At 29.5% G+C, this 26,199-nt stretch overlaps 1 protein-coding gene across 1 annotated transcript; it reads right to left on the bottom strand.

Moving 5' to 3' along the window:
- Positions 1-24,644: 24,644 nt before the first annotated feature.
- Positions 24,645-25,454, bottom strand: LOC132724929 (E3 SUMO-protein ligase ZBED1-like). Its single transcript, XM_060709915.1, has one exon. The coding sequence runs from the start codon at positions 25,452-25,454 to the stop codon at positions 24,645-24,647; it is 810 nt and encodes a 269-aa protein (XP_060565898.1).
- Between the last annotated feature and the right edge of the window lie 745 nt (positions 25,455-26,199).

The raw sequence follows: 26,199 nt of genomic DNA, 5'->3' as shown, positions 1-26,199 counted from the left end.
CAATAATTGATTTTTATTAATTTTTTGTAAAATATACATGTAATTTGAACATGTTTTTTTAATTGGTGATGATATTCTACTTTTCATGTAATGGCACTTACGAGTCACATTGACGGTTCCATGATTACTTCCATATGAACATATCTGCGGATGTTTCAAAATTAAAACTTTTTCCAGTTCATGTTAAATGTTGAATTCTGCTTAAGCTGGTGCTAGGGGGCGTGGGCAGTAACTTGCACTTTTCAGTACCTTCCTTGATCAGGCTCAATCAAACCGAGCCTGCTATATTTTCAATTTTACCGTGTTGGGCTTCCTTTTAGGATTCTGATTTCTCTATTTACCTATTTTAATTTTCCGTTACTAGGGACACATAATACGTATTATGACATTTTGTACCTACGCAAATACATGTAATTGTTCTGAAAATACCTCCCAGAATAGTCTAGATATCAACTCTCCCCTTTCTCTGACTATACGATGCAATAACTTTCTGTATAATTTACATCGTGTTTTGTCTTTTAAGAAATTGTTGTCTTCTGTGGTTATGTTGTGACAAGGATTGTCATTTTGTTCAAGATTGACTTTAAGCATATAACACTTTCTTTCCTTTCGTCGGGATGGGTACTGTTTTCTTTTCTTATAATAATCTGTAATTACTCACTTTCGCACTTTCTGCATTGTGTTAAAAAGATATATTACCGTCTGTGTGTTTGGACAAAGACAATAAATTATAGACCTTAAACATATAACATTTTCTTTTAATGTCGCACATGCCACTGTTATCTGGAACACGTGCATTTTATCGATTAGAAGATAAAATTTGAAGAATAGCAATGATGTTGATATATATTTAAAAAAAAGATTTTTCTCAACATGTTAGGGATGAAAAATTGATTAAGACGTTTACCATCGACATAACTGATCGTTGGTAATTCGGTATGAATAAAGAAATGAAATTGTTTCAATCTTCTTTGTTACAAACCTCTTGCAAAATTTATGTTGTCTTATATATCAATGGTCATTGCTACATGTTGACAACTAGTAATTATCTCGTGTAAGTGGTTAGTAAAATACTCATATCGTGTAAGAGGTTACCCAGATAAATTGATCGGTTTACTGAAAAAACATCGAACGAACACTGAACTTGTTGGAGATCTATATGACGAGTAACATAACAACAAATAAAGTAACTACCGAACTCTTCAAACATAATTCAACAAACGCAATTTGTATCAATGATCTATGTCTCAGCATATATTTTAGTTTTTACACAGTAAAATAGCAATTAAAGCTTTTTAAATGATAATGGTAAATAAAACTGGGTTTCATAACCCGTTTCTAGAATATTTATTACTCTGATACAAATAAAAATGACTTGTAGGATTTTTCTTTAAAAAAATGAGAGAGATACATGTAATATAAAACATGTGCAATAAATATTACAAGTACAATTGCCTGAAAGTTAAAAGCAAATAATTGCTTTTCTTTTCCATCACTTGTTCTAATGTTGATGTGTATATATTAAGTCTCTATTTCAGTGTAGTGAATCAGAAGTATAACAAATGGGACAGAAATCCTGTGAATTAATGAAAACAAATCTCAAAATTGTGTTTGTAGTAAGGTCAGATGTTCACCGATTGATAACGGTTTTGCTTTCAAAGTAAACGTATATTTAAGTGCAAGGTTACTGCTCTTTTTATACTTTAATTTGGGGTTTCTTTTCATTTCTATATCAGTGACGTAGTTGACATACGCTAGTAAGGCGTACACGTTGTAAACGAAAACGAATTGAAAAAAAAAATATGAAAAGTTGAAAGCAGTTGTGGAAGTCAGTGACTAAGCCCTTGCCGGGGTCGCCGAGAGTTTTGACTTAAAAATGGTAACAATAGGATTTTACTGATATGTAATCGTATAATTAGTCCTGTCAGTGGTTTGTGAACAAACCTTGTGGTGAGTGTGGAGGGCACACTTCTACATACAACATCTTTTTTGTGTTTTATTTTTCTTCAAAGTAGAGTACACCTTTTAATTAACTAGACAAGTTTAAAAATAACCTTATTAGTGACAATGTATTGAGATGGTCTTTTCTCAGGGGGTTTATGTACGTATATCAATCATCATGTCTTGGAAAAAGAATGTCATGTGTAAAAGATATTTACTAGCCCATGGTAAATAATAGACGCATCTAAATGTTATAATGGTAAAGTATTTAATAATTATAGTATCAAAAAATTGAAATCATGGTTAAAGTGTCAAATTTAAATGTCTTAAAACACAAGATTTGCAAATGAACTCAATATTGTACTTTGTATTTTAACAATGTTTAGCCGTAAATTATTTTGGTACAAAGAGTTTGGAAATTTGACATTCATTTTATGTTACTATGATGCACTTTAATACATGGATCAAGGTTAATTCGTTAAAACGTTGTTCAAAACTATATAAATTATTATTGTGCACCATTTTATTAAACTTTGCATTATTTTAAAGCATCATAACTATTTACACAGATTAATAAAAATGAAAATTAAGGTAAATTGGATTATCGTTATCTACCCATAAAGGCTTAACTTTTTTAAGTAATTTCCAAGAGCAGATACGAAATATTTAGATATATTTAAAAGGCTCTGGAATTGTGACAAATTTTATTTACACTTATATCTAAATCTCTTTGAAAGCAAGTGTCACAATAGCAAAAAAAAGTGTCATTTTATTTAAAGCAAAGCTAAAATTCATGTTGAGTGTTCTTGTAACATAAGTTATAAAACATCTTAATATGAGAGAATGTGGTGGTGCTATTTGGCTGAGTGTATCCATAACTCTAAGGTTCCTGAGTGTTCTACCGTTTAAGGTATTAACATTTAATCCTTCAAAGATTATTCTTTGTTTAGAGTAAAAGAAATTGCTGTTTTATACCTGCAGTTATATAAAGAATATAGCAGTGAGTATATACATGTACTTGTATTATAATAAATGCTGTACATCTGATGGACATTCATAGTTTTTATGTATTATATGACATTCAAACCGAATAGTTTAAAATGTTAACCAGACTGTGTCATATTTATGCAGAAGCATACATTTTAAAGATGTCAAGCAATAAGTGAACTGATTATCTTTCATATAAAACTACTTGTTTTTATAACAGTTACTACATTAAACAAAATGTCATCAAGCAATACAATATTCCTTCTTACGCATATGGAACATCCAAATGCGATTCAAACATCAACACAAACAAAACAAAGCAATGGAAATTTTGTTTAGGACAGATAACAACGAAAAACAAAGTTTACATAGGTCATGAAAGGTATGATGTCAATAATCTAGATTACAGTAACCGAAAATTTGTCCAAACCACTTTGCGGACATCATTTTGCAAATAGGTCGGCAAAGTATACTCATTTTCTTTATAAATAAAGCTGTTTTACATACAGATTCTGTTTTAAAAAGTATGTTTATTACGTCTTTGTTCGTGGGTTGACAATTCTAAATATGTATACATATATTTATATTATTTACCGTCTGGAAATTTTAATGATGAAAATTAACCGACAAAATGTCGCATAATTCTGACTTGTCTGACCTAAAGACATTATTCTGATTTAAAAGTTGTAATATAGGTTATCAAAAAATAATTTATATCTACAAATTATGGTTAAACATATAGAGAGGACAATGAAATTAATATTATAAATTTTATAGTTCATATAATACCATTATCATCTTCATCGTTACTGCGATACTGTCTTTTTTGGGTCTACAAAATCTTTATAATCAAACACGAGACATATGCAGTATTTAACTTAAACAAATGAGGCTATGTTTATCGTATAATAAAGGTTTTTTCTTGGCTGGGTTTTCTTGTTTTATGCCATGGTATAAAAGTGTTATTTCGTACACTCCTTCGTACAATTCTTTAGTAAGGAATGTCAATATGAATAAAATAGTATGTTTGAATGTCGAATGTATTTTTGTTATTGAAATGTTATTCTAAACAAACATTTTATTCGCATAAATATCGATATAAGTCCAGTAAAAAGTTAGTAAATGGATTACTCTTAGAGTCATTTAATATTCAATGATGTTCATTTAAATTTGATCAATCAGTAAAATGAATGATTAATAATTCAAAATTGAATGCTCAAGAATTTTCTTAAACATATTAGTTGTATGAACAATAATTCCAGGCAAACGTTTTTTTTAAACGTTTTGTACATGAAATATTCAAACGGCATTAACAGTGTCCCTTAAGGTAAGTTATTGTTTATGCAATTTAGAAAAATTGAAACAATAAGGAAAAACGATTAATATTAAAGAACGACAAATCTTCATTTTAATAAGGATGTAGGGATGATGTGGAAAATGCCACCATAAATTAAAATAAGAATTATAGTTTTGGTTTATTTTCTAAGAAAAGTGTACACACTCTATGTCAAATTCTTGGTTCCGAGTATTAACATTTGTATTATCCCCTCAAATCGATACATAGGCAAAAGCAGTGTAATTTCTAAATTTATTTTACCAGAATCAACAGTTAACTTATTGTTCGGGTGACATTGGTCTCAGTTGATATTCCCCTCTTCTTTATATATATTTTTAAGCTAAGCACACACTTTCAATTTATTAATGGTACATACAAATACCCCCCCCCCCCCCAAAAAAAAAACAACAAAAAAAAACAACAAACAAACAAAAAAAACAACTTAACAATTGGTGGACGCATGTATTAATTTTCATGTCTTTGCATTTATCTAGACAGTTGCTGCAAACGCATTTGCACATTTGTCAGCGTTGAGAAAAGACTAGAAATAAATATATTAGTGTCTCCCGTCACAGAACTTACTATAATTAAATATTCTGTTTCGTGTCAGTGCTTTTCCTGCGTGCTTCGTTATACAAATATTGCTGTCAGTAGACATAAAAGTCTAAAATTACATGGTGATTATAAATTAAAGGACTTTTTATATTTATGTTTTTTTTTGTGCATTCTGTATCCTTAAATACTTTCATATTCTAGACTTTTCTTGGTATCATGTTGATTTGAGCAACAGGTAAACCGCAGCAAACACATGACTCATACATTTCATTTTCAAAGGCAAAGGCAATTAGAAGCTAACGTCACTAAGCATGTTATTTTTTCAATGTAAGGAATAAAAATAAAAAAAATAAAAAAACAACAACTATTAAATGACAATCAGTTTAGAATTTTGATATTTCAGTATCATTTGTTAGTATCACCACCATACTGTACGGTAATTGTTGAACAAACCAGTTTTTATTATATTAACTTCTCCATGCTACCATCTGTAAACTGGAAATGTCGCCATATGACTATATTGATGTGACCTTAAACTCCACTTACATTGAATACGGGTATAATCATGGATTTCATTAGAGTTAAAACAGTCAATATTATTTAATAGATAATTATACAATTGCTCAACGGAATTACTTAGTCGAAATAAAAAAAAGTTAAATTCTAGATTATAAACTCGTCTTGTCATTTTTACAAGATAACATCAATTGCGTAATATTTCAATGAATAATTTATGATTTTAAAGGCATAATAACCGTGGGAGCAATGTTTTATTTCAAATCCTCTTTCATGTTTAACATTAATGTCAATATTATTCCTGCATGAAACACAAAAACATTGGAATGATAATTCTAGTACCTTTAGATATTATCTATATTACCTAGTCTATACGTTTTTCAAACACAGTTTGATAAACTGGTTATTACTATTACTGAGATTTCGCTCAAACATTCCAAATAAAACAAAGAGTTAATATCAACGCTAAAGAACTTTTGTAATTGATATTACGAAAACATTTTCTTTAAAGTTGTTTATTTCTATCGTATAAATAGAGAAAATACGAATAAAAAATACACAATGTATTCAAAAATCTATGCTTACGTTTAATATACGCACATGATGAATGGCATTATAGGATAGCTTCCTGAGTTTTAGAAACAAATTCACTGGTCATCTTAACCATTTTGGCCAGAAATAACTGACTTCATACATACAGAACAATATAAGATATTCATTTTTGTAAATTTATCAAAATTAAAATTATGTTACACTGTAACAATTTTTCTTTCATACATCTGCAAATTTTGAAAGGGACACATATGTTTCTTTTAGTTATTATGTTATGTTGTTGCGACTTTGGTTTGTTTGCTATTTGTTCAGATTATCTTTTTGGTAGGTTGATTGGTTGTCTGGAAGGTAGAGTAGGTAATTCGGTTACTTGATTGGTTGTCTGGAAGGTAGAGTAGGTAATTCGGTTACTTGATTGGTTGTCTGGAAGGTAGAGTAGGTAATTCGGTTACTTGATTGGTTGTCTGGAAGGTCTATAATCTTTCCACTGTTAACTTATGTACACTGTTTATGATTGCATGAAAATTTAAGTTATCTATATAAAAGGGAATTATTTGAATTCCTTCCTATCATACGGAATTTAAAGTTCATTTTCTTTTTCAGTTTATTCAACATAAATCATACTTTTTCGTATAGAGGCTTGATTTTTTCTTATCATGTTTTAACTACGATATTTCCTCATACGTAGGATAAGTTGTCATAGGTAATTGTTTGTACAATCTGAAACGTTCAAATTGAACTTTCCAGACAGAAAACATTTAATACGTACAGGAAATTAATATATATTGAACAGCACCACTCCAATAAAGTTTATCGCTTTAAGACTTCTTTTACATCATTTATAAGTATTTCATGTCTGAGCGAAGTACATGTTATGTGAAGGCTTATGACGTTACATGGGAAAATGTGAGTTTAGAAGCTGAAAGGTTCAATTAATTTTGTGAGAGCTTAATTTGAATCCAAATAAATTCAAATATTTTACACTCAACACAAGCAACAAAAAAGATGCATAATGTATAAAATTGAATTTAATGATTAAATGTATGACTATGATTTCTTCACGAGCAATTCGACAGATTTAAGTTATCAGTTTAAAGTTTTATACATGGACATTATAAATGCACATATGCATATTAATTGTCAAGCAAAATAATAAATCGTTGAGTACTTACATACATTCTTTACTGTTTTATATTGTTTCACATCCGAAGATATCCGAAGACGTAACCATTATGAACTATTAAACAGTGTAAACTATTTTCATGTCTAAGATTAAAAGGCCCGTTATGCCTCAGAATACTTTAATTTTTATATCTCAAAAGCTGTTTTTGGTATGCTGTTTAAATTTACTGATTAAATTGTTATTTCACCGAACCGTGTTATTTTTATTTTATTTTTTCTTCTTCTTTTTTTTAGTAAAGATATACTGATTTAGTATACTGAATATACTATTTGTTCAGGTAAAAAACTCAAACGCAAACATACTCTTTTACTATTTTTAAACTCATGTGTGTACTTTCTAAAAAAAGGGATTATAAGAATCGTTTTCGAGGCATAATGTGCCTTTAATTTTATATTTTATAAGAATTGAATTCCCGTGGAGTGGAGTTAATCAAATAATGGCTATGAATTATTTCCGACGTGAAAGAGTACAAATTGTTTAAAATTCGTTTCATATTAGACATACAGTAAGTTATCTGAAATAAAATGGAACAAAACAAACAAAAACGCAAAATAAAATTATACTGACAGTTAATATAACATAAGATGATATATTCACCTAATTATTTTGTTTTCCTGAAATATATAGAATAAATAAAAATAAATGAAAAGGCAAAAATTGCATATGAAATAAAATAATTAGATGAATAAAGCCCAAAAAATGTGCAATAAATATATATTTCTGTCAATCCTTACAGTAAATGATGACAGAAAATTGATTATGTAGGCATGTACGAATTCTAAGTTATTTCAATTTGGTTTGTACATTCGAGAATTAAGCAAATTTAAGTCATATAAAATTTGTATCTGAAATATTTATATAGATTATAAAAGAAATCTCAGCTTACCTAAGTTTTAATTTACTTTTCCTTGTGAAACTAACATTAAAACATCTACATTCTAATATCATTTGACATTAGTTACTCGACTGAAACATTTTTAAGGTGCGTCTTAACCTGTAATTAAAGTCAAATGAAAATAGAATTAACAGCAAAAACAGAGGTAAAAATGTGTCTAATTGATCAAATGCAAGATCACTCTTATTACCACGTGATATAGGATGATTAAGTTGGCAAAGAATGCAAGAAATGCATGCAAAAATATAATAAATTATTTGATTTTGAATAATTTGTTCATATAAATGTATTTCATACTTTTCTTCTAGTTTTTCAAGACATAGTCACTGTTTTAAGTTAAAATTAAAATAAAATGAAACATTTGACATTAAATTATAATAAACATACGGAGAAATGTTATCCGGTTTTATCTAGATTATTAACATGCAAGGGATACGACATGGCAGTAATAAATTTCACATTAATATTAAATGCCAACATAAAATGCTTACTTGTAAAGAGGATGTTAGTTGCATGATCAAAGCATAAATTATATTAAGGTCACATAATTTAATCATATAGTTACGTAGTTATTTAGTAAATCGATATTAACTTTTATATTATCTTTATTACATGGTTAGTATTCTAAGGTAAAGTTATAAAGTAAGAAAGACATGAGCTTTAAAATCATAATCATATCGCAAGTTATTATAGCTAGTATATATAACACAAATGAAATAGAATCGTCTCCCCTGTAAACCCTTACCAGGATAAATTACTTTACTTGTCCATTATTCAGTCTTCAGTTGGCAAAACCATTTATTTATTTTTTGGAAGAAAATAAAGAAATAAAAGGTAATAAATGAATAGCAAACAGTACAGACTATGTAAACAGACGTGTAAACAGATCTTGGTGTGCACTGGTCGCATGAGTACAATCGGTTACCTCCAGCAGGCTCCAGCTTGAAGTTATATCCATATGACCCACCTTTTGTCTCTTTTTTCCTTATAACGTAAGTAAATGAGATTTATTCCAAATGGAAAAGGTGGTAAATGAGTAAATGTAACATTAGTACATAATCAAAGTACAAAAATCAGAATTCCCCTGTGAATTCAGAAGAAAGTTAGTTAAAGCTTGCCTTTTCTCTTGTTTCGTTTAAAAGGTAACAAAATATATATTCAGTGAACTACTATGATGTTAATGTATTCAAAAAAAGATTGTTATATATAATTATGGGATTGCTTTCTATTATACTTTATATGTACATTTGATATGTGATTGATCAAATACAATTTAAACATGTATCGGACATCTTAGCATCTTTACATGTACAATATTCTATCTATAATACTTGTAATTTTGATAAAATAATTTTGATGCAATTTTAAAGTGGGTCGGTCTACAAAATGGACACATTTTGTCATAAATATTTGACATATGAATAAAACAATATAAATGTATCTTTTGGATATTCTTAAAATACACTTCTTGAAAAAAATGTTAATAGACTTCAGAGTGACTTTGTATGAAATCTGAGTGTGAATCATAAAGATATTCTTAAAAAAATTATTTCATGAAAATAAATTTTTATATAAATCAAATGACTGAGAATATGTCTGTGTCTGCAACAGGTAAATAAAGATATGCATCAGTCTAACATGGAAACGGTTACACTGTTTGGTCGTGCCATTATGATATGATAGGTAATGCATTTCGTTGGATTATAACAAGTAATTTTTGCATGCAACAACATGTATTCATAAGTCTGTCATGGTCTGTTATCCAGTATGAAACTATATACTATTTTCATAGATATTAAGGTATGACATATACAGACATCCAAATACTGACAAATTCACTTTGAAATTTATGAGATATGTCTATTGATATAATAGTTTTATATTTTTTCATCTATTGAATATGCGGTATACTTAAGAAATTGTAGATAAGGCAGGAAATAAGGACTTCGTTATACATTGTACCATTTTGATCCTGTTGAACTCGTACACGGCTGAAGATAAGCCTATATTGGATTCGGTCAAATATAAGTTTTTCATCTGTGTACTCATTAAAAAGAATCCAGTCTTGAACTTAACAGTGTATACATGTAATAATCTTATAATAGTGTCGTTTATGTTTCTTTTGTAATTATCGCGGCTTCTCAGTTTCATCACCAATCAATTACTTATACTACATTAATTTTGTTGGAAATCTTTAAATCTTTTTTATACGCTGTAGAGGCTTAAAGGGCACATGAGCGAGTCTGATTAGCTCTATATACATTCAAGCTAGCTGTTCATTAATGAAAAAAAAATCCCTGTAACCAAATGCAAACTAATTTTCTTAGAAATGTATTATTCATTTTATAATCAAATCGTCGGTAAAAAATATTTTCAGTTCTTTAAAGTTTGAGAATTATAATTAATTAAGTCATGCAAGATCAATAGATGTAAACTTGATAATAATGGCTCAGATTTAAAATATTTTATCTTGTATTACGTATTTAATATGTAGATAAAAATATATATTCGTATCAATCAAAACAACTAAACATTATGTTTTACTCTCTCTTTTTTAGAAATCTGTACCTTGCACCCGGCAATAAGCTCAATATTTCGTCTTATACAATTATTGTATTTACTACATAAGGTCAAACTTTAGTGTCTTGTTATTATTTATTACAACATGTTTACTTAATAATAGTTTTATTGCCGAATTCAATCCTAAACAAAAATCAACACTTCAAGCATGAAAATAATATATTCTTAACAGTAAAAACATTTGATTTTTTTAATTTGATTCTTCTAGTCGACATATATATTTTTGAAACTTGTGAGTCACAGAAACCGGACTATACATAATTTACTCGCTCCTCACCCCACCCCCACCCTCCCCCCCCAAAAAAAAAGCAAAAAAAAAAGATTTCTAAATGTTATATCTATATTAAGGTAAAAAACAATATCCGCTTATATTCACAGTAAGGAGCATAAACGCTTGTAGTAAATAAATACATTTTAATTCATCATCATCATCATCATCATCATCATCATCATCATCATCATCAGCCGTTAGCTGTTGGTGGTGCCCGCTTGTGCATGAAAAAGGAAATTAATGGCACATGAGGTGTTTCTCCACCAGTAATCCTAGAAAGTCCCCACGTGACCTTTTCTGAGTTGGTGCGACTTCAAACCCAACCAAATAGAGATGCTGTCAATATAGTGTGGTTATTTTTGTGTTAGTGTAATCGATAGTTACATGAAACGTCAAACGAAATATATCCATTGTTTTATTTACACACATGATATAGGCTCTTTCGCAGAAGAATCAAGCTATTTTGTTCGTTGGTTATTGCTTAATGTCATGGATATATTCCATTTAGTATTACCATGACATTTAACGTTTTATTGAACTTCGGAATAATTTTTTAGTTAGGAAAATCTGAACAAATGTCAATATCAAATGAAATTATAGTAAAAATATTTAAATTGAAAATATGTGTAAGGTTGTCGTAAACAAATGTGATTCTACACAAATGTTGTATTTGCATAATGTACGAGAAGTATGCCACATAAACGTAATGAAATAATATATTTAGTCAGGTTATTACATATTCAATGTTATATTGTTTTAAAATCTGTTTCCTTGGTCAATAAAATGAATGTTTTAATTAATTCATTTTATTATGCAAATACGTATAAGAACCACACACCCATCCGGATATGTTAGGTATGTTTAGTACTGAAAAACATATGGGACATATGGGAGATATGGGAGTCATAATAATTCATAATATTGCTCCACTTAATAATCAACACTTTCAGATGTGATACTTTTGAAGACTTTTTGAAGAAATATGCCACAATAACATGTATCACAATTTAAATGATAGTAAAAGTTTACTTTTAAACCATTGTTAGAATTGTGTACTGACTAATATCCTTTAATAGGTTGAAACTGTTGTATATTGTCCCGTTTTTTTTTCTGTGAAATATATTACGACCATACATGCAAAACAAACAAATATCCTCTATATAACTAAACTTTTCCCTTCTTTTTGACAAATGAAAATGCCGAAATTTGAAAATAATTGACCATCTATTTCGCATAAACTGTCTTCAATAGTGTTTATTCAACGATTCATTTCAACTTCGCGTCTATATACTACAATAACATAATTATACACGCCTACGATGAGTAAGTCAATTACTAATGTGGTTAAATGCTGAGACGAAAAATAAACATCATCTACGCAGCTCCTTTTAAGCTCTTTAATTTCTTTTTTTGTTCAATCCAAGGATTGATTGAAATTGGTAGCTTTCTTTACAAACTAAGAGTTTCCGATAAACATCCGTTCATAAAACTATCCAGAAGGAAGACCTTTGATACCTACAAGATCGGAATATATATTGAACAACGCCACTTAAAATTCAGTCTATTTCATTTAAACACTTCACCGCTGACAGGTTTCTTTTACATAATTTATAAGTTACTGTACTTTAAGAGATATTCATTTGTTTAGGTGGTATTTCACGAGAAAGAGTTTATTTGGAAGTTGAAATATGAGAATAAATATCAACAATGATGGGGGACGTTAATAAAAGGTTAGAATAATTTTGCAAACTATCAATGTGATTTGTATTAGTTTGAACACATTTAACACTTAGCACAAGCAACTGGAATAAATCATAACGTATACAATTGCATCTTTCAAAGCATTCAGCAAATGTTTATTTTCAGTTAATATGTTATATTAACAGAACTAAATTTTAAGATATTTTGTTTCCGTTTTATATTTAATTTGATACATTCATTAGCATGCATGCAAATGTATGATGTAGAGCACTTATATTTTCATCTGCAATATAGAATCTTGTTTCAGACATTCAATGGCTGTTTAAATCTTCACAAATGATTGCTTTACACCCAACCTCAAAATCGCTTTTGTTTCAGTATTTTTCGTTACAAAATGTTTTAATAACTACGTGAAGTGTCAATACTTTAAGAGACTTGTTTTCATACATGATTGTAATATGTTAATCAAACAAATGTTAATCATTACCAAAAATAATCTTAATTTGATAAGCTGTATTAAGTAGAAGAGATAAAGAACACACACAATAACTTCTATAAAGAACGGCTTGTAAAAAAGAGATTTTAAATGTTCTTCAATTATTAGCAATAACTAGTAATTCCTTTTTCATTAAATGAACATAATATTACTGCAATTGTCAATAAAATATTTATTTCATTTCAGATAAAACCGCTGTAAAAGTTTGATATTACAACAGGAACAAGAGTTAATGTGACAAAATCTAAATCTTACTAAAAATGAAAACTATGAAAACCTAATCAACATTGTACGAATACATGTGTATATGGATTGCTTTAAAATCTTTTGATTCTAATCATATTTCAGGAAATTTGCAGTTCATACTAACTAGACGAAACATCATTTCCTCCCCCACCAAAACAAACAATGTCTTTCAATATAAAAGTTATAATACACATGAAGCAAGAAAAGAAAACAATGTCACTGTTGGGCTTTTTTTTCGTCTAAAAGTTTACGTTGCCTAGCAATCGTTGTGTTGGTATGACAATATCAATAATTCGTTTAAAATATAAATCATCACATCGTGAATTAAACATCAATTTATTAAGAAACATGAAAGCGATAAACAGAGTTATTCAATAATATGATATAATAAGACTGCCAGTAGATGTGTCATATTTTTAGTGAGGCAAACCTTTGCAAAATATTTTGTCTATGTAATAAATGCGATGACAATATTTCAAGACGGACGCGTACAGCTGTAAATAGGATGAAAACAATTTTCACGCATTCTGACTTAAATATTATAAGATTGAAATCTGTTTCCAAATTCTAGGTAAAAATAGAATACATAGAGTATGAGGACAATTTCCTCGAGAGCACTGAGGACAAAACGACAAATAGTTGGCAGGCTTATAAGTGGTTAAAATGAAAATGTAAAAAAAACAACAAATATTTGACAAATAAACATCATTCAGTTTATTATCAAAATAACTAATTAGAAAATATTTTTTAACTGAACATACATCCGATTCTCGTAAAGGTAGAATTGTTTTCTCCACAACGGACGTATCTCATTACAAGTTTAAGTTTACAAGTTAACTTTTTCATTTGTTTAACTCTAACATCACTACTCCGTAACATATGCTAGATAAGATTATTGACTTGGAAAATCATACATACTATATTAGAATCTATCTGGATATGTCAATGATGTCAAATCGTCGTCAAAAATTATTAAATGTTAAACCAATGACTTCTTTGAACCCAAGTATTTCGTCATAAACTATTTTAGACGTGAATGAATATACCAAATGAATTTATTATATTTTATGTTCGATATGAATCAACTATAAAGTAATAAGGCACGTAAAGATTGCCAATTAAGATTAAACTGACTGCTAGAACCAGCTTAGCTTACACGATATGAATTATTTTGTCTACGTCAAAAATACGTATATATAATTGGTGTATTTCTGTAGAATTAGCAAAGTACACAGAACACAAAGTACAAATTAGGTAAAATAATCGGATAGATAAAACCCAACGAAAGCGTAATAGTTCCTTTCAACGCGAATACAATCAATAAAGATAAATAATGTATCAGTAATATCAATCAGGTTTGAACAAACGAGAAATAAACAAAATGAAAAAAATGGAATATTTTGTAGTTTGAATAGGAACGTGATGTTGATAATGTATGAATCAAGGAAATGTATTAGTTTATTTGATTTTTAATTTTCATAAAAAGCAATGTGTAGCTGGCATCAACAATTTTAGGTCATGATTAAATTAACATCGAATAGTGGTGAATTATATTAGCTTCACATGCAAGATCACTAGTAGAATCACGTGATATTTGAACATCAAGCTATCAAAGAATGCGAAATTGAATGTATCATATATAACAGTTGCTTTTGAATAATTTGTTCATAAAGCCATTTTATATATACCGATATATTTTTTATTAAGTTTACAATAGTCAGTCACTGTTATCAATTACTTCTCTTCATTTGTCAAATTAAAATCAAAATCAAAACAAACATAGTGTAATATTTTCTGAAAGGTCACACAATAACCCATGGCATTTTTTTCTAATCAAGCAGTGAAGCTCTGGCAATTGTCCTAATATCTAGTCTTGTTGTCTTGTTAATAACGACCACGTTAATGTCAACAACATTTTGCTAGTGAGTGACAATAATTCACCGTTTTATAGTCTGAGGGTATTGCACCAGGAAAAGATATATCTCGAGACGAATTATCGTCCTTACCGAAGGACGTATTTGTGGGATTGTTTGTTGATGAAATTGATATTGGTTTAGAGTGGGTTGTTAAAAAAAATTGTATAGTATGAATTTCAAATGCGCAGTAGAATAACCACTTATAATGGCCGAGCTGTGTTTCAGTGAAAAAATTCGTTTTATACCGGGGAGCAAAATAATGTGAAATAACGAACGCTTATATATAAAAGTACTTGTAGTTATAGTACCTGTGTTATTTCACAGTCTGGTATGTAATATAATTGAATTTAGAAATGATACGAACCAATTTAAAACCAGTTTGTCAAGTGTGTGATTCATAGAATTTCAAAAAAATAGTTGTCTGTCTTGTCGTCTTAAGTTTTAAATCTCAATTCTTTGAATAAATGCCAGTGAATATTTTTATGTTTATATGATTTTGTATCATCAAACAACACCAGTAACTTTCAATAAACCAAATTAATGGTTTTTAAATTAAGTAAATACGACAAATACGAAAATATAACAATACATAGCTAGTCTGTATGTGATTAAACGAATCTAAATTTTCTTTTGTAACATAAAAGATGCTATACATATGTTGTATTGTTTTCAATAGGTGTAGAAATAATCGTGAAATACATCTGTAATGCTTTCCTATCATCCTCTAAATCACTTGCTATATATTTCGGGAAATTGAATTAAACATTTATGCACACGTCTGATACAATAAATAAAACATAATGTTTCAGACATAAAAATGATAACAAATACTAGTAAGTATAATTTATTTGATTAGATATCGTTTAGACATTTTCAATGTCAGTAGAACATTTCTATAAGAGGTCTATCTGGCTTAGATGTTCACCCCCTAAAAAATCAAAACTGTCAAGGAATGTAACAATTCGAGATCATCAAGATTTAAATCTTTTGACATCAAGGTCTCTTTATATGGTACTAGTCGGGGATAAAGATGCGGGTCAGTTTTCTCCCGCCACATTCAAATGATTAAACGATGAACGAGAAAGTGTTGTTGTTTGAACTATAAATGAAATGAAGACACTATTGAACTAAGATTTGCAAAACCAAGGTTAACCAAACACAATATGTTGAAATTATTAGATGTGGTCCAAATTTATGTTTAGATTCAGGCTCTAACTAACGCTAGGCATGAGATGTAGACACTGCTAAGATAAGTCAATAACCAGATAAGTATAAAAATACACATGACCTGCCAGGTGGGTTTAACTGTTAATGATATATGTGCAACAATTCTTAAACTATTTGCTAGTTAGATAAATAATCAGCATATTTATTCATTTCTTTTTTTATCTAGATATTTATTTATTTGCATATTAAAGTCATGCTAATTACTTGAACTGTTAGTTTCCGAACAATGTTTATGTTGTTTGAAATCAAAACATGTATGAATAGATCCATAACGCTTAGATGATTTAATTACTCAATTATTGGTAAAGCACGTGCCAAATGAAAACATATGATGTTATCTGTAAAAGTAAAAGCATTTGCCAACAATAGAGAATCTTTTTACAATTACTTTTTACTTTACAAAGATATAAACGTAGAAAAGGTTATATTTTAAGAAACCATTTTTCGTGATAGATGGTTCCAGATCAAAATTTAGGATAGCATATATTGTAAAACTTCAAAATGAGTTGTCATACAGTAAATGAGTGCTGAATGGTAACTTCCGAATATACAAATGCATCATATATGCCATTGTATCAATGAGTTACATTAGTTACATGTAAACATTAAGAATTTGAATGAATAGAAAATGCCCTGAATAAATTTAATTGTTAACAATTTGTGTTCTTTTTGTAAGTTTTTCTAATATCTATATGCAATTGTGTTTCATTTTGACATTGTTTTTAGAAATCTGTAAAGAATACGTAACATTTTACACTTAAACATACGAAAGTGCATTTATAACATAATCTAAAAAGGAAATATTTAATTTTACGTATTATTTATTTATCATTTCTAAACCACTCTCAATTGAAAATTATCTGAACAATGGTGTAAATAAAAATATAGCATTTGTAGTGATATTCATTAAAATTTCCATATGTCTTAAACATTAAGAAAAACAAGGCACAGTGTAAATTAAAACAATTATTTCGTCTGATGACATTCTACTAAATTGCAAGACTGTTTATACAATGCTATTCAAAACACGTTAAAATGTCATGAAGGGACCTTTGGTTTTAATACTGATTGTAACTGAAACTTAGAATTATATCTTCACTAAAATTAATGGAAAATGTCTTCTTAAAGAAATTGGAATCACACAAATCGTAAATGAGAGTAAATAAAATTCCATGATTATTACCAGACAGTAGACGGTTTATTTTTTTCTTCGTAAGGTTTCATGTTTGTTTCACAGTTTTTCTTTAATTTGTATTCTTTACTGTCTAAGGATCTGTTCTAAATAAAGTCAGGCTTTGTACTGGCACAAAATGTAATGCTAAACGCGTCTATTGTCATAAGACAATTTCTAAATGGTGTATATAATTAACCTAATGTTTTTTTTGAAATTCGAAATGTGACTTTTTCCTTTTCCGCAGATTTATAATTTATGTTAGATTATAACAAAAATTAATGCTAAAATAATCAGGATATATTTAGTACGACTTTTATTAACCTAACTAAATGTATTTACAGAAGAACAAGTTGGCGGTTTTTAATGAATATTATTTCTGAATCACGTAGTTAATTTCCCGTGAGTGTTAAACATGTTAAATGCATAATTTATATACAGTCAAGATCTGATTTTGGTTTTGTAGAAATCTTTCTTTTGGTATTTACTTTCTTCCTAATAGCGTTAGTAAAAATGATGTATTCCAGAAAAAAGCAGTAAAGTTGCATTTGTGTCATTAGTAAATGTGTCAAATGTAATGATTTACAAGTCTAAGAGTATTTTGATACATGTACGATGGTTGATTTTTCTCTAAATCATTTTAATAGGTAACAAGATATTTGATGCATGGTATTCACAGAACTTAAATTACTTTCTAATGGTAGACTTTTCATAATTTGGTGATCTGTTGAAATGAGAGGCCTCGACATTTCCAATGAATAGCTCTCGACTGAAACAAAGCTGAAACAGGTAGACACAGTTTTTAAAACTATCTATTTAAAAGAACATGCTTGTTTGTCAGCAATCGAAGAATGCTATGCCACGTAGAACACTTTCCTCATTTTCGATACGAAATACCTCAAAATGACGTTGCTAGAACTTTTACTAAATATATACTTATGTGTTTTCTATCACAAGAAGACACATCTTGAGCGATTTCTTTACCATAAGGTTAATGTTGACTATAGTTAATCAATGATAATTGCCTTAACAAACAATTATTACTGAAATGCCTTGCAGTATTTACATTTACTCGTATATATAACATTTAAAGTGGGAAGGTCTACCTAAATTAACACATTTTCCATACTTTTTTCAAATTTTGATAAAAAAAACATCATAGAAATATATCATGTGTAATTTCTACCAAAAAGTTGCTTGTAAAAGAAAAGAAAGACAAGTGATTTAGAATGTATTTATATAATTATGGTAGTATTTGTTGTTCTGGAAAATTACATTATCTGCTATATTAATGTATGTAATATCGGATAATGTATCTCACACTTGCCAACAATTGTAAAACAAAATCATTGTTTTTATATAAAGATATTACATATTTTATACCAGGATGAATGAAATTTTTGTATCCAGTTTATTTAATTATGCACAATTATGGTATTATTTCTTGTTTGCATAATAACAATGAGACTTGAAAATGTACTTTTTGTTGTCATGGTGATGTCACAAAAATTCGAATGCTTCCTAAAATATCAAGTTCCTAGCAATTCTGCAGATGTTGTTTTTCTTGAACCTGGTCATAACTCATTTTCACGCAGATACCTCTTTTTGGACCAAATATCGTTGTTCATATCGTATGTAGATTTAATTAAAAATAGTATTACTGCCATCTAACAATGGACCAATTGATCTTACATAAAATACTATATAATATAGCAATGTATACATTTAATATAGCGATACGTTTTATGTTGTTTTTTATTGCTGCTTGCTGTTTGATTAGGAAATACATCTTGATTTTGAGTGCGTTGTTGAATGTGTACATATATGCACTTTACAAGCGAGCCATGTTTAATACACCAGAGCCATTGCAAGATAGTTTCGATGTCATTAAGGTCATGCTACGTTCCAGAAATAGAAAATGCATATTAACCGGGCGAGGTAATATGAAGGAGTGTGTATTGGTGTTGAATAACACACGCTTTAGAATTTCTTTGTTTATAGAAATAAATTCGATAGCGTTAGCATCGCCTTCATTTCACAGTCTGGTAAGTAAGACTGGCGAAATTAGAAAATACAAAACAATTTCGTCAATTTTTTTTTTAGAATTTCACACGCATTGTTGGGCGTATTGTCCATTATTTTATGACTAACAATCTGTGAATAAATCCCAGTGATACTGTATTATTCATTAATTGCTGCATCCAAAAGAGCACTTAAATACTCCATAAACCATGATGTGAAAATCTGACAAATGAAAAATTATAAAAAAAAAAATGAATAGGTAGACTGTATCTAGATATTGTGATTAAAACGAATCGTTATTTTCTTTTGTAACATAAACTATATTAATAAATATGTCGTATTGTTTTAAATAGGTGTAGAAAAAATCGTAAAATGCGCCATTAATGCGATCTAACTGTCCTGGTAGTCATTTGCGATATATTTTCAATTGAGTTATGGAATGATTCAGGTGACAGACCGAAGATAACATAAGAAAAACATTATCTTAATACGTTTATGTTCAAACATAAAAATGTCAACATATTATTTTCTATAAAATAAAGTTTCAACCGAGTTTCAGAAGTAGTAAGAGAGAGCTGAATTAAAAATCAAAATATCCAAATGTAACAAATATTTGATTTGATCCGTATTTGATCTATATCATTGTAGATGTATATAGTAAGTAATTCATTGTTTTTACTTAAATCATAATTCCGGTGTGAAGAAGGAAGAAAATCAAATAAAACTTGCTTTTCCTCTTGTTCAATTTAATAGGTTACAAGATATTCGGTGTACTCCTATAAAGTGACTATTATAGATAAGTACAGAAAATCATAGGATCGCTTTCATTTATACTTGATTTGGACATATGATATATGATTAATCAAATAGAATTTCCAACGATTGATAGGGAAATCTTAGCAAATTGTATTTCCATGTACAATGTTCTATCTATGATACGTGGTTTAAACATATCCGTCAGATAAGCATATTTACATACATGATATTTACAATCAATACAAAAAAATGATTAGACTGGAAGCAACCTAATGCTTATTGAAGTATTTTACCAAAAATACTTGTAATTTGATAAAATCATGTTGATGAAATCTTAAAGTGGTTCGGTCTATAAATTTGAAATTTTGATATAAAAGAACAACAGAAATGTATCATTTGGTTATTCTTATAAGATATCCCTTGAAACAAATGTTGTGAATATTTCAAAATAACTTGGTATGAAATCTTGATATAAATCATATTGATATTCTAGTAAAATATTTCCTGAAAAAGATGTTAATGGAGTTCAAATTGACCAAGAGCTATTCGTTTTCTGCTTGTCGTATATATTATTAATTAAGTTATAAAGATTTTGACAGGTTATAGGACCCTATATAAACGGTTGTTCGTAAATATAACCGGAGCCGCATTATAAAGACACGTAAACGTTGATATTGTTTGTTCGTATTATAATATTTTAGGTAATGCAATTCATTGAGGAGATTGAATGTAGGTTTAATACTGAATTTATTGAAGGAGTTGAGTAAAACATGTTATGCGAGCCTCTGGCGAGTATTGTATTGCTTTATTCTACGTTTTCAATAAATGTAGTATTGACTCTACACGTATATAATATTCGATTTATTACACATATAGTATAAGAACGGTAAATGTAATCATTTTTAAATTGACGCGCCTAATTTGTAACGTTAACATTAGCGCGCCTTAGCGCTTTGCTTATATATAACGCAAATGACGTCAGGTCAAAATGTTATTCCACTTGTGTTATATCGTTTTTTTAAATGGCTTTTTTACACTACTGCGCCGCGGTTTATGTGATGAATTTGATCATTACTTATTACTCTAGTACTTTTTGCATGTATCTCAAACTTACCAACAACATGCATTTATAATTCCTTCTTGTTTTGTTGTCCCGTATGATAATAAATACTATCTAAACAATTATCACTGTATGATATGTACAGACGAATTCGAATTCACTTTAAAATTCAAAAGATAGCTCTATTCATATAAAAGTTTATAAAGATTTTGTCCATATAATATGCGGTTTACTTAAGAAGTGTGAAATAAGGACTTCGTTATACATTGTACCATACATGTTCTATGGACTCGTACACGTCGAAGAAGAACCTATATTGGATTCGGTCGCATATAAGTTTTACATATGTGGAAAGAATTCAGTATTGCATTGTACACAACAGTGTATAATAACCTCATTACATTGTCGTATATGTTTGTCTTTAATGTAATCATCGCGACTTCTCTCGAAATCTGATTTGTTTTATCACCAATCAGTGAGTTCTACTGTAATTATTTCTTTTGGAAATCGCCTTAACTTATAAAACGTGGTAGAGGCTTAACATACAAATGGACAGTATTTTCAGCTCTGCAAAATCAGTAGATGTAAACATGCCAATGATGGCTCAGATTTAAAATATTTCAGCTTTTATATGTTGTTGCGACGGACGCGCCCTCAGGCGCGTTCAGAGCTATGTCATCTACACATGGAATTTCGACGTCTACAATCAAAAATTGTCCCGAACCGAATAACATCTAACAAATAGTGCACGATTTAATCATATAAAGCACACACATTATGTCGAAATATGTGGAAAGCGTTTATGTTCCAGTTTGATTGCAAAGACCGTTAGTTATCTGACTTATAAGATAAACAAATGAATATCATATAAACGAGAAAATATCGTAATAATTGCACTACTTTGACCTAATTTGTCCAATCCGAAGTACAGCCAAACACGGTTTTATGAATGAAAGTCGTAAGCAGAAAAAGTAGAACGACAAGTTATATAGAAAATAGTAATAATACATTTTAATATAGAGCAAAAATGTTAGTAAAAACATTAGGAAGTAACTTTTATGTGAAAAATATGTGCCAAAATATCTTTTTGTGGTGACTGAAATAATTTTCTAAATAACGATTCCTCCGCTTAGAAGCACTATTTTTATCAATGAGATTGTACAGACACGTCACTCCTCAGACATTTTAACTTTGGCCATTTTGCAGACACTTCACCCTCAGACAGTTCACTCATCTTTTTAAGAAATTTGATTGAGACCCATTTTCAATTTTTATTTTTTTCTGTTGAACGATAATTAATGTTAGAAACGATAAAAATATTCAATATTGAAGTATCTTGAGGGGTGGGTGTGGCTTGAATTGTCCGGGGGATTAAGTGCCCTTTTCCCATTAATCTGACCTAGTTTATCGACGATCAGATCAAGCATCAAACAAAATGTGTTTAGATATTAATTTCCTTCATTTGCAAAATATGTGTCAATTATACGATTACGCATGTGTTAAAGCAACTAAAAGTAGTGTATACTGTGTAGAAGTTCGTACTACGGTAAATGGTACGACCGAGTTATATCCCTTTACTTTCGGAAAACCTAGCTAAACACCGGATTTCGGCACTTTACGGATTTAGCTGCGGAAATTTACACTTATTGATGAACATAAACACAATGAACATGATATTTCTATTTTTCTATCATTACTTTACTGTTTAAGGTGAAAATAATTGATGTGTTTGAAAATGATCAATATTTCTTTTATATCGATTGCAAATTTTTCAAAAAATAAATTGTTTATAATGAAAGTCAATAAAATTGAAACAGTCGTAGTAGTGGCATTTTCCATTATAAATAGAGTTATTTCTAGGTTTTCGAATAAGTGAATATATTAATGTAAACAGTAGAGATTGGAGAAAATATATTAATTCTGAAGAAAAAAAAACATGAAAGAGAACAATTATCCAGGCAGTAAGACAAAACAGTCGTTGTACACTTTCCTGAGATTTGGTTTCAAAGACAGTTCTTTTTTCACGGGTGGCACACTTCTTTATAACATGCATAAACCATTTATTCAGCGAACTATTATTTCTTAACTGTAGAAATACGACCCATACAAATTATTAAAACATTGAAATCGTATATTGTTTATTTCTTTTTTTATTATTTTAAACCGTAGACTGACATTAAAAAGAAACTTTATTAGCGAAAGAAAAGAATCAACACAAGTATGTTTTCTCCAGCATCATGAAGTATGTCATACTGGACCTCGACAAATACGATACGTACAAGTTTGTAACCACGATATTAAAGTACGGTTCATCTTTAAGACTAAGATAAAATTATGTCTCAAATTGAACATTTTTATGGAAAATTAAAATTGATTTGACCATCTATTTATAATATTTTTCCATATTAAATAGACTTATGTGATAATTACAGGCACGGATACACGGCAGGGAGCTGAAGGGCTGAAGCCCCCTTCCCAGACACACAGGCCTGAATTGTTTTCCTAAAAAAAAGCGCATTGAGAGTAAAATATGATATAAATCTAAGTCCTTGTTCATTTGAACCTGGACCCCAGCTGAGTTTCCTGTCATAAAATTCTTTCAATCCATTTTACAATTGGTCGAGACTAAATACTATGGCTTAGACTAAATACGTACATGCAGACACTAATTAGTTATCTTGGTCAGTGTAGATGCAGTTTAAGCGCCTAGATAATACTGAATGAAAGAGCAACTTATTCGTAGTACATCTAAATACATTGAATATTGTTTGTGATGATGATTTTTTCGTATATATATCAGAAATTTTTGTCAATACTGAAGCGCAAGTGATGTAAATTTAAATTATTTTAATCTTAAAGCACGCTTTTAGGGTTAATGTCAAGCATATCTTACCCTCTGGAAAATTCATTTAAAAATCATAGCTAATAATAATAATTATGGTAACTAATGACTAGTAATTATTAACTGTTAACCACTTTCAAATTACCAAACAGTACTGTCACCCTTATGTTTAAATGTCAATGGATTATTGCAATTAAAAGACACACATGACTAGAGTTAAGTAATCATCTGCTAAGTATAACTCAATAACTGACATTAACTGTCAAGATTGTCAACATTTGACTTAAACATCTTGCAGTAACAATGCAGTCTAGCACTTTATTCGATAAACACTGAAACAGTAAACAAGGAACTGGCAAATCCAAACTGTTAGTCTGATACTGCAATAGCATCACCTTTTGTAATTATGGTACAGGAATATCAGCATGTCAACATTATCAGCTGTGAGCTGGCCTCTTTTCTTATTCAAAATGTTTCCAGCTGTGGAGAAAACTCTTTCGCTAGGAACACTAGTAGCAGGAATGTGTAAATATTTACAAGCACACATTGAAAGGTTAGGATAAATTTCTCTCTTTATTTTCCACCATTCAATAGGATCTTGCTTCATGGACACTGTTTCTGTTTTATATCTCTCTATTTCTGTTTTCATTACAGATTGGTTTGATTCTGAACTTTTCTCCTCTTTTATAAACAGAATATCAAAGAAATCATCATCTGAAGCATCTAACTTTGGTTTTTTCACCAGATTAAGATGTTCATCCTTTACATCAATTACATCTGCATTTGGGTTTTCAGATTGAACTGACTCAGTGCTTTGAGCTACACTTTCAATTATTTCAGTGTCAAATTCTGTCTTGACCTTTACTTTATCAAGTTCCTGAGACATTTCAGTCATCAAAGTATTAAAGACAACTATCTGTTCATCACTGATCCATACCATGTTCTTGAATCTAGGATCAAGCACTGTTGCCATTCCAAGAAGTTTTCTCACATCTTCTGACTGATACCTTTTCATCAGATCTGTTTTTATAGCATCTTTTGCTTTCTTTATCAGAGGGCTATCAGTAGTCTTTGACACAAAGTCGTGTTTGATAAACCGTTCCATCATAGGCAGAATCAAACTTGCTGTTGCAGATTTTTCAGCAGATACTCTTATAGTTGCTTCTTCTACTGGACTAGGCAAATATTTTAAATCTTCCATGCTTTTCCTATCTATATCACTTGGCAGCAAGTGAGAATACTTCTTATCTTTGTATCATGCTGTCCAAATGGCAGGCATAGTCCGTAAAAGTCTTTGAATCATTGCAAGTGCAGAGTTCCACCTGGTATCTACATCTTGGATAACCTGCAGCTGTTTCAAATCAAGTGAAATTTGAGCTTCATGAAGGGCACTTGTTTTAAGACAGCTTTGTTTAAACACAGATACCAACTTTCTACACTTCCCAATCAAGGCACTTACTTCATTAACTGCAAGACATCTGTTAACTGCTAAATTCAATGTGTGTCCAAAACAGCCTACGTGTTGTAATTCAGCGATATTGCATGCATTTACAATATTTGCAGCATTGTCGGTTACACCGGATCTCGCAGGTTCCATTTGTTAATACAAACTTTCATTTCCTGGGCAAGATTCTCAGATGTATGACTGATATAAAAACCTTTGTGTCAAAACTTTAGAAAAAGCTGAAAAATTTGTGTCATGTAGTAATGTCTTATTAATTTTACATTAATTTTATGTCCAACCATCTGTTGTAAAAGCATGCCGCATACCCTTCTCTAGATCTCTTTGGACTTGACCAACAGTATTATGATACATAGGCACAATGTATTTCTCAAGCAAATGATTTCTTGATACAATATTATAGCGGGGTTCCAGTAATTTTACCAGGTTCCTAAATCCTTCACCTTCAACTGTAGTTAATGGCTTCATATCCGTTACTATATAT

This window comes from Ruditapes philippinarum, unplaced genomic scaffold (assembly GCF_026571515.1).
Source record: "Ruditapes philippinarum isolate M1 unplaced genomic scaffold, ASM2657151v2 ctg3854_1_1_1_1, whole genome shotgun sequence".
Lineage (NCBI taxonomy): Eukaryota > Metazoa > Mollusca > Bivalvia > Venerida > Veneridae > Ruditapes > Ruditapes philippinarum.
The sequence above is the reverse complement of the archived record's forward strand: the minus strand, read 5'-3'. Positions and strand labels throughout refer to the sequence as shown.

Coding starts and splice junctions, on each gene's coding strand:
- LOC132724929 (XM_060709915.1), bottom strand. CDS start 25,454: ATGGAAGATTTAAAATATTTGCCTAGTCCAGTAGAAGAAGCAACTATA.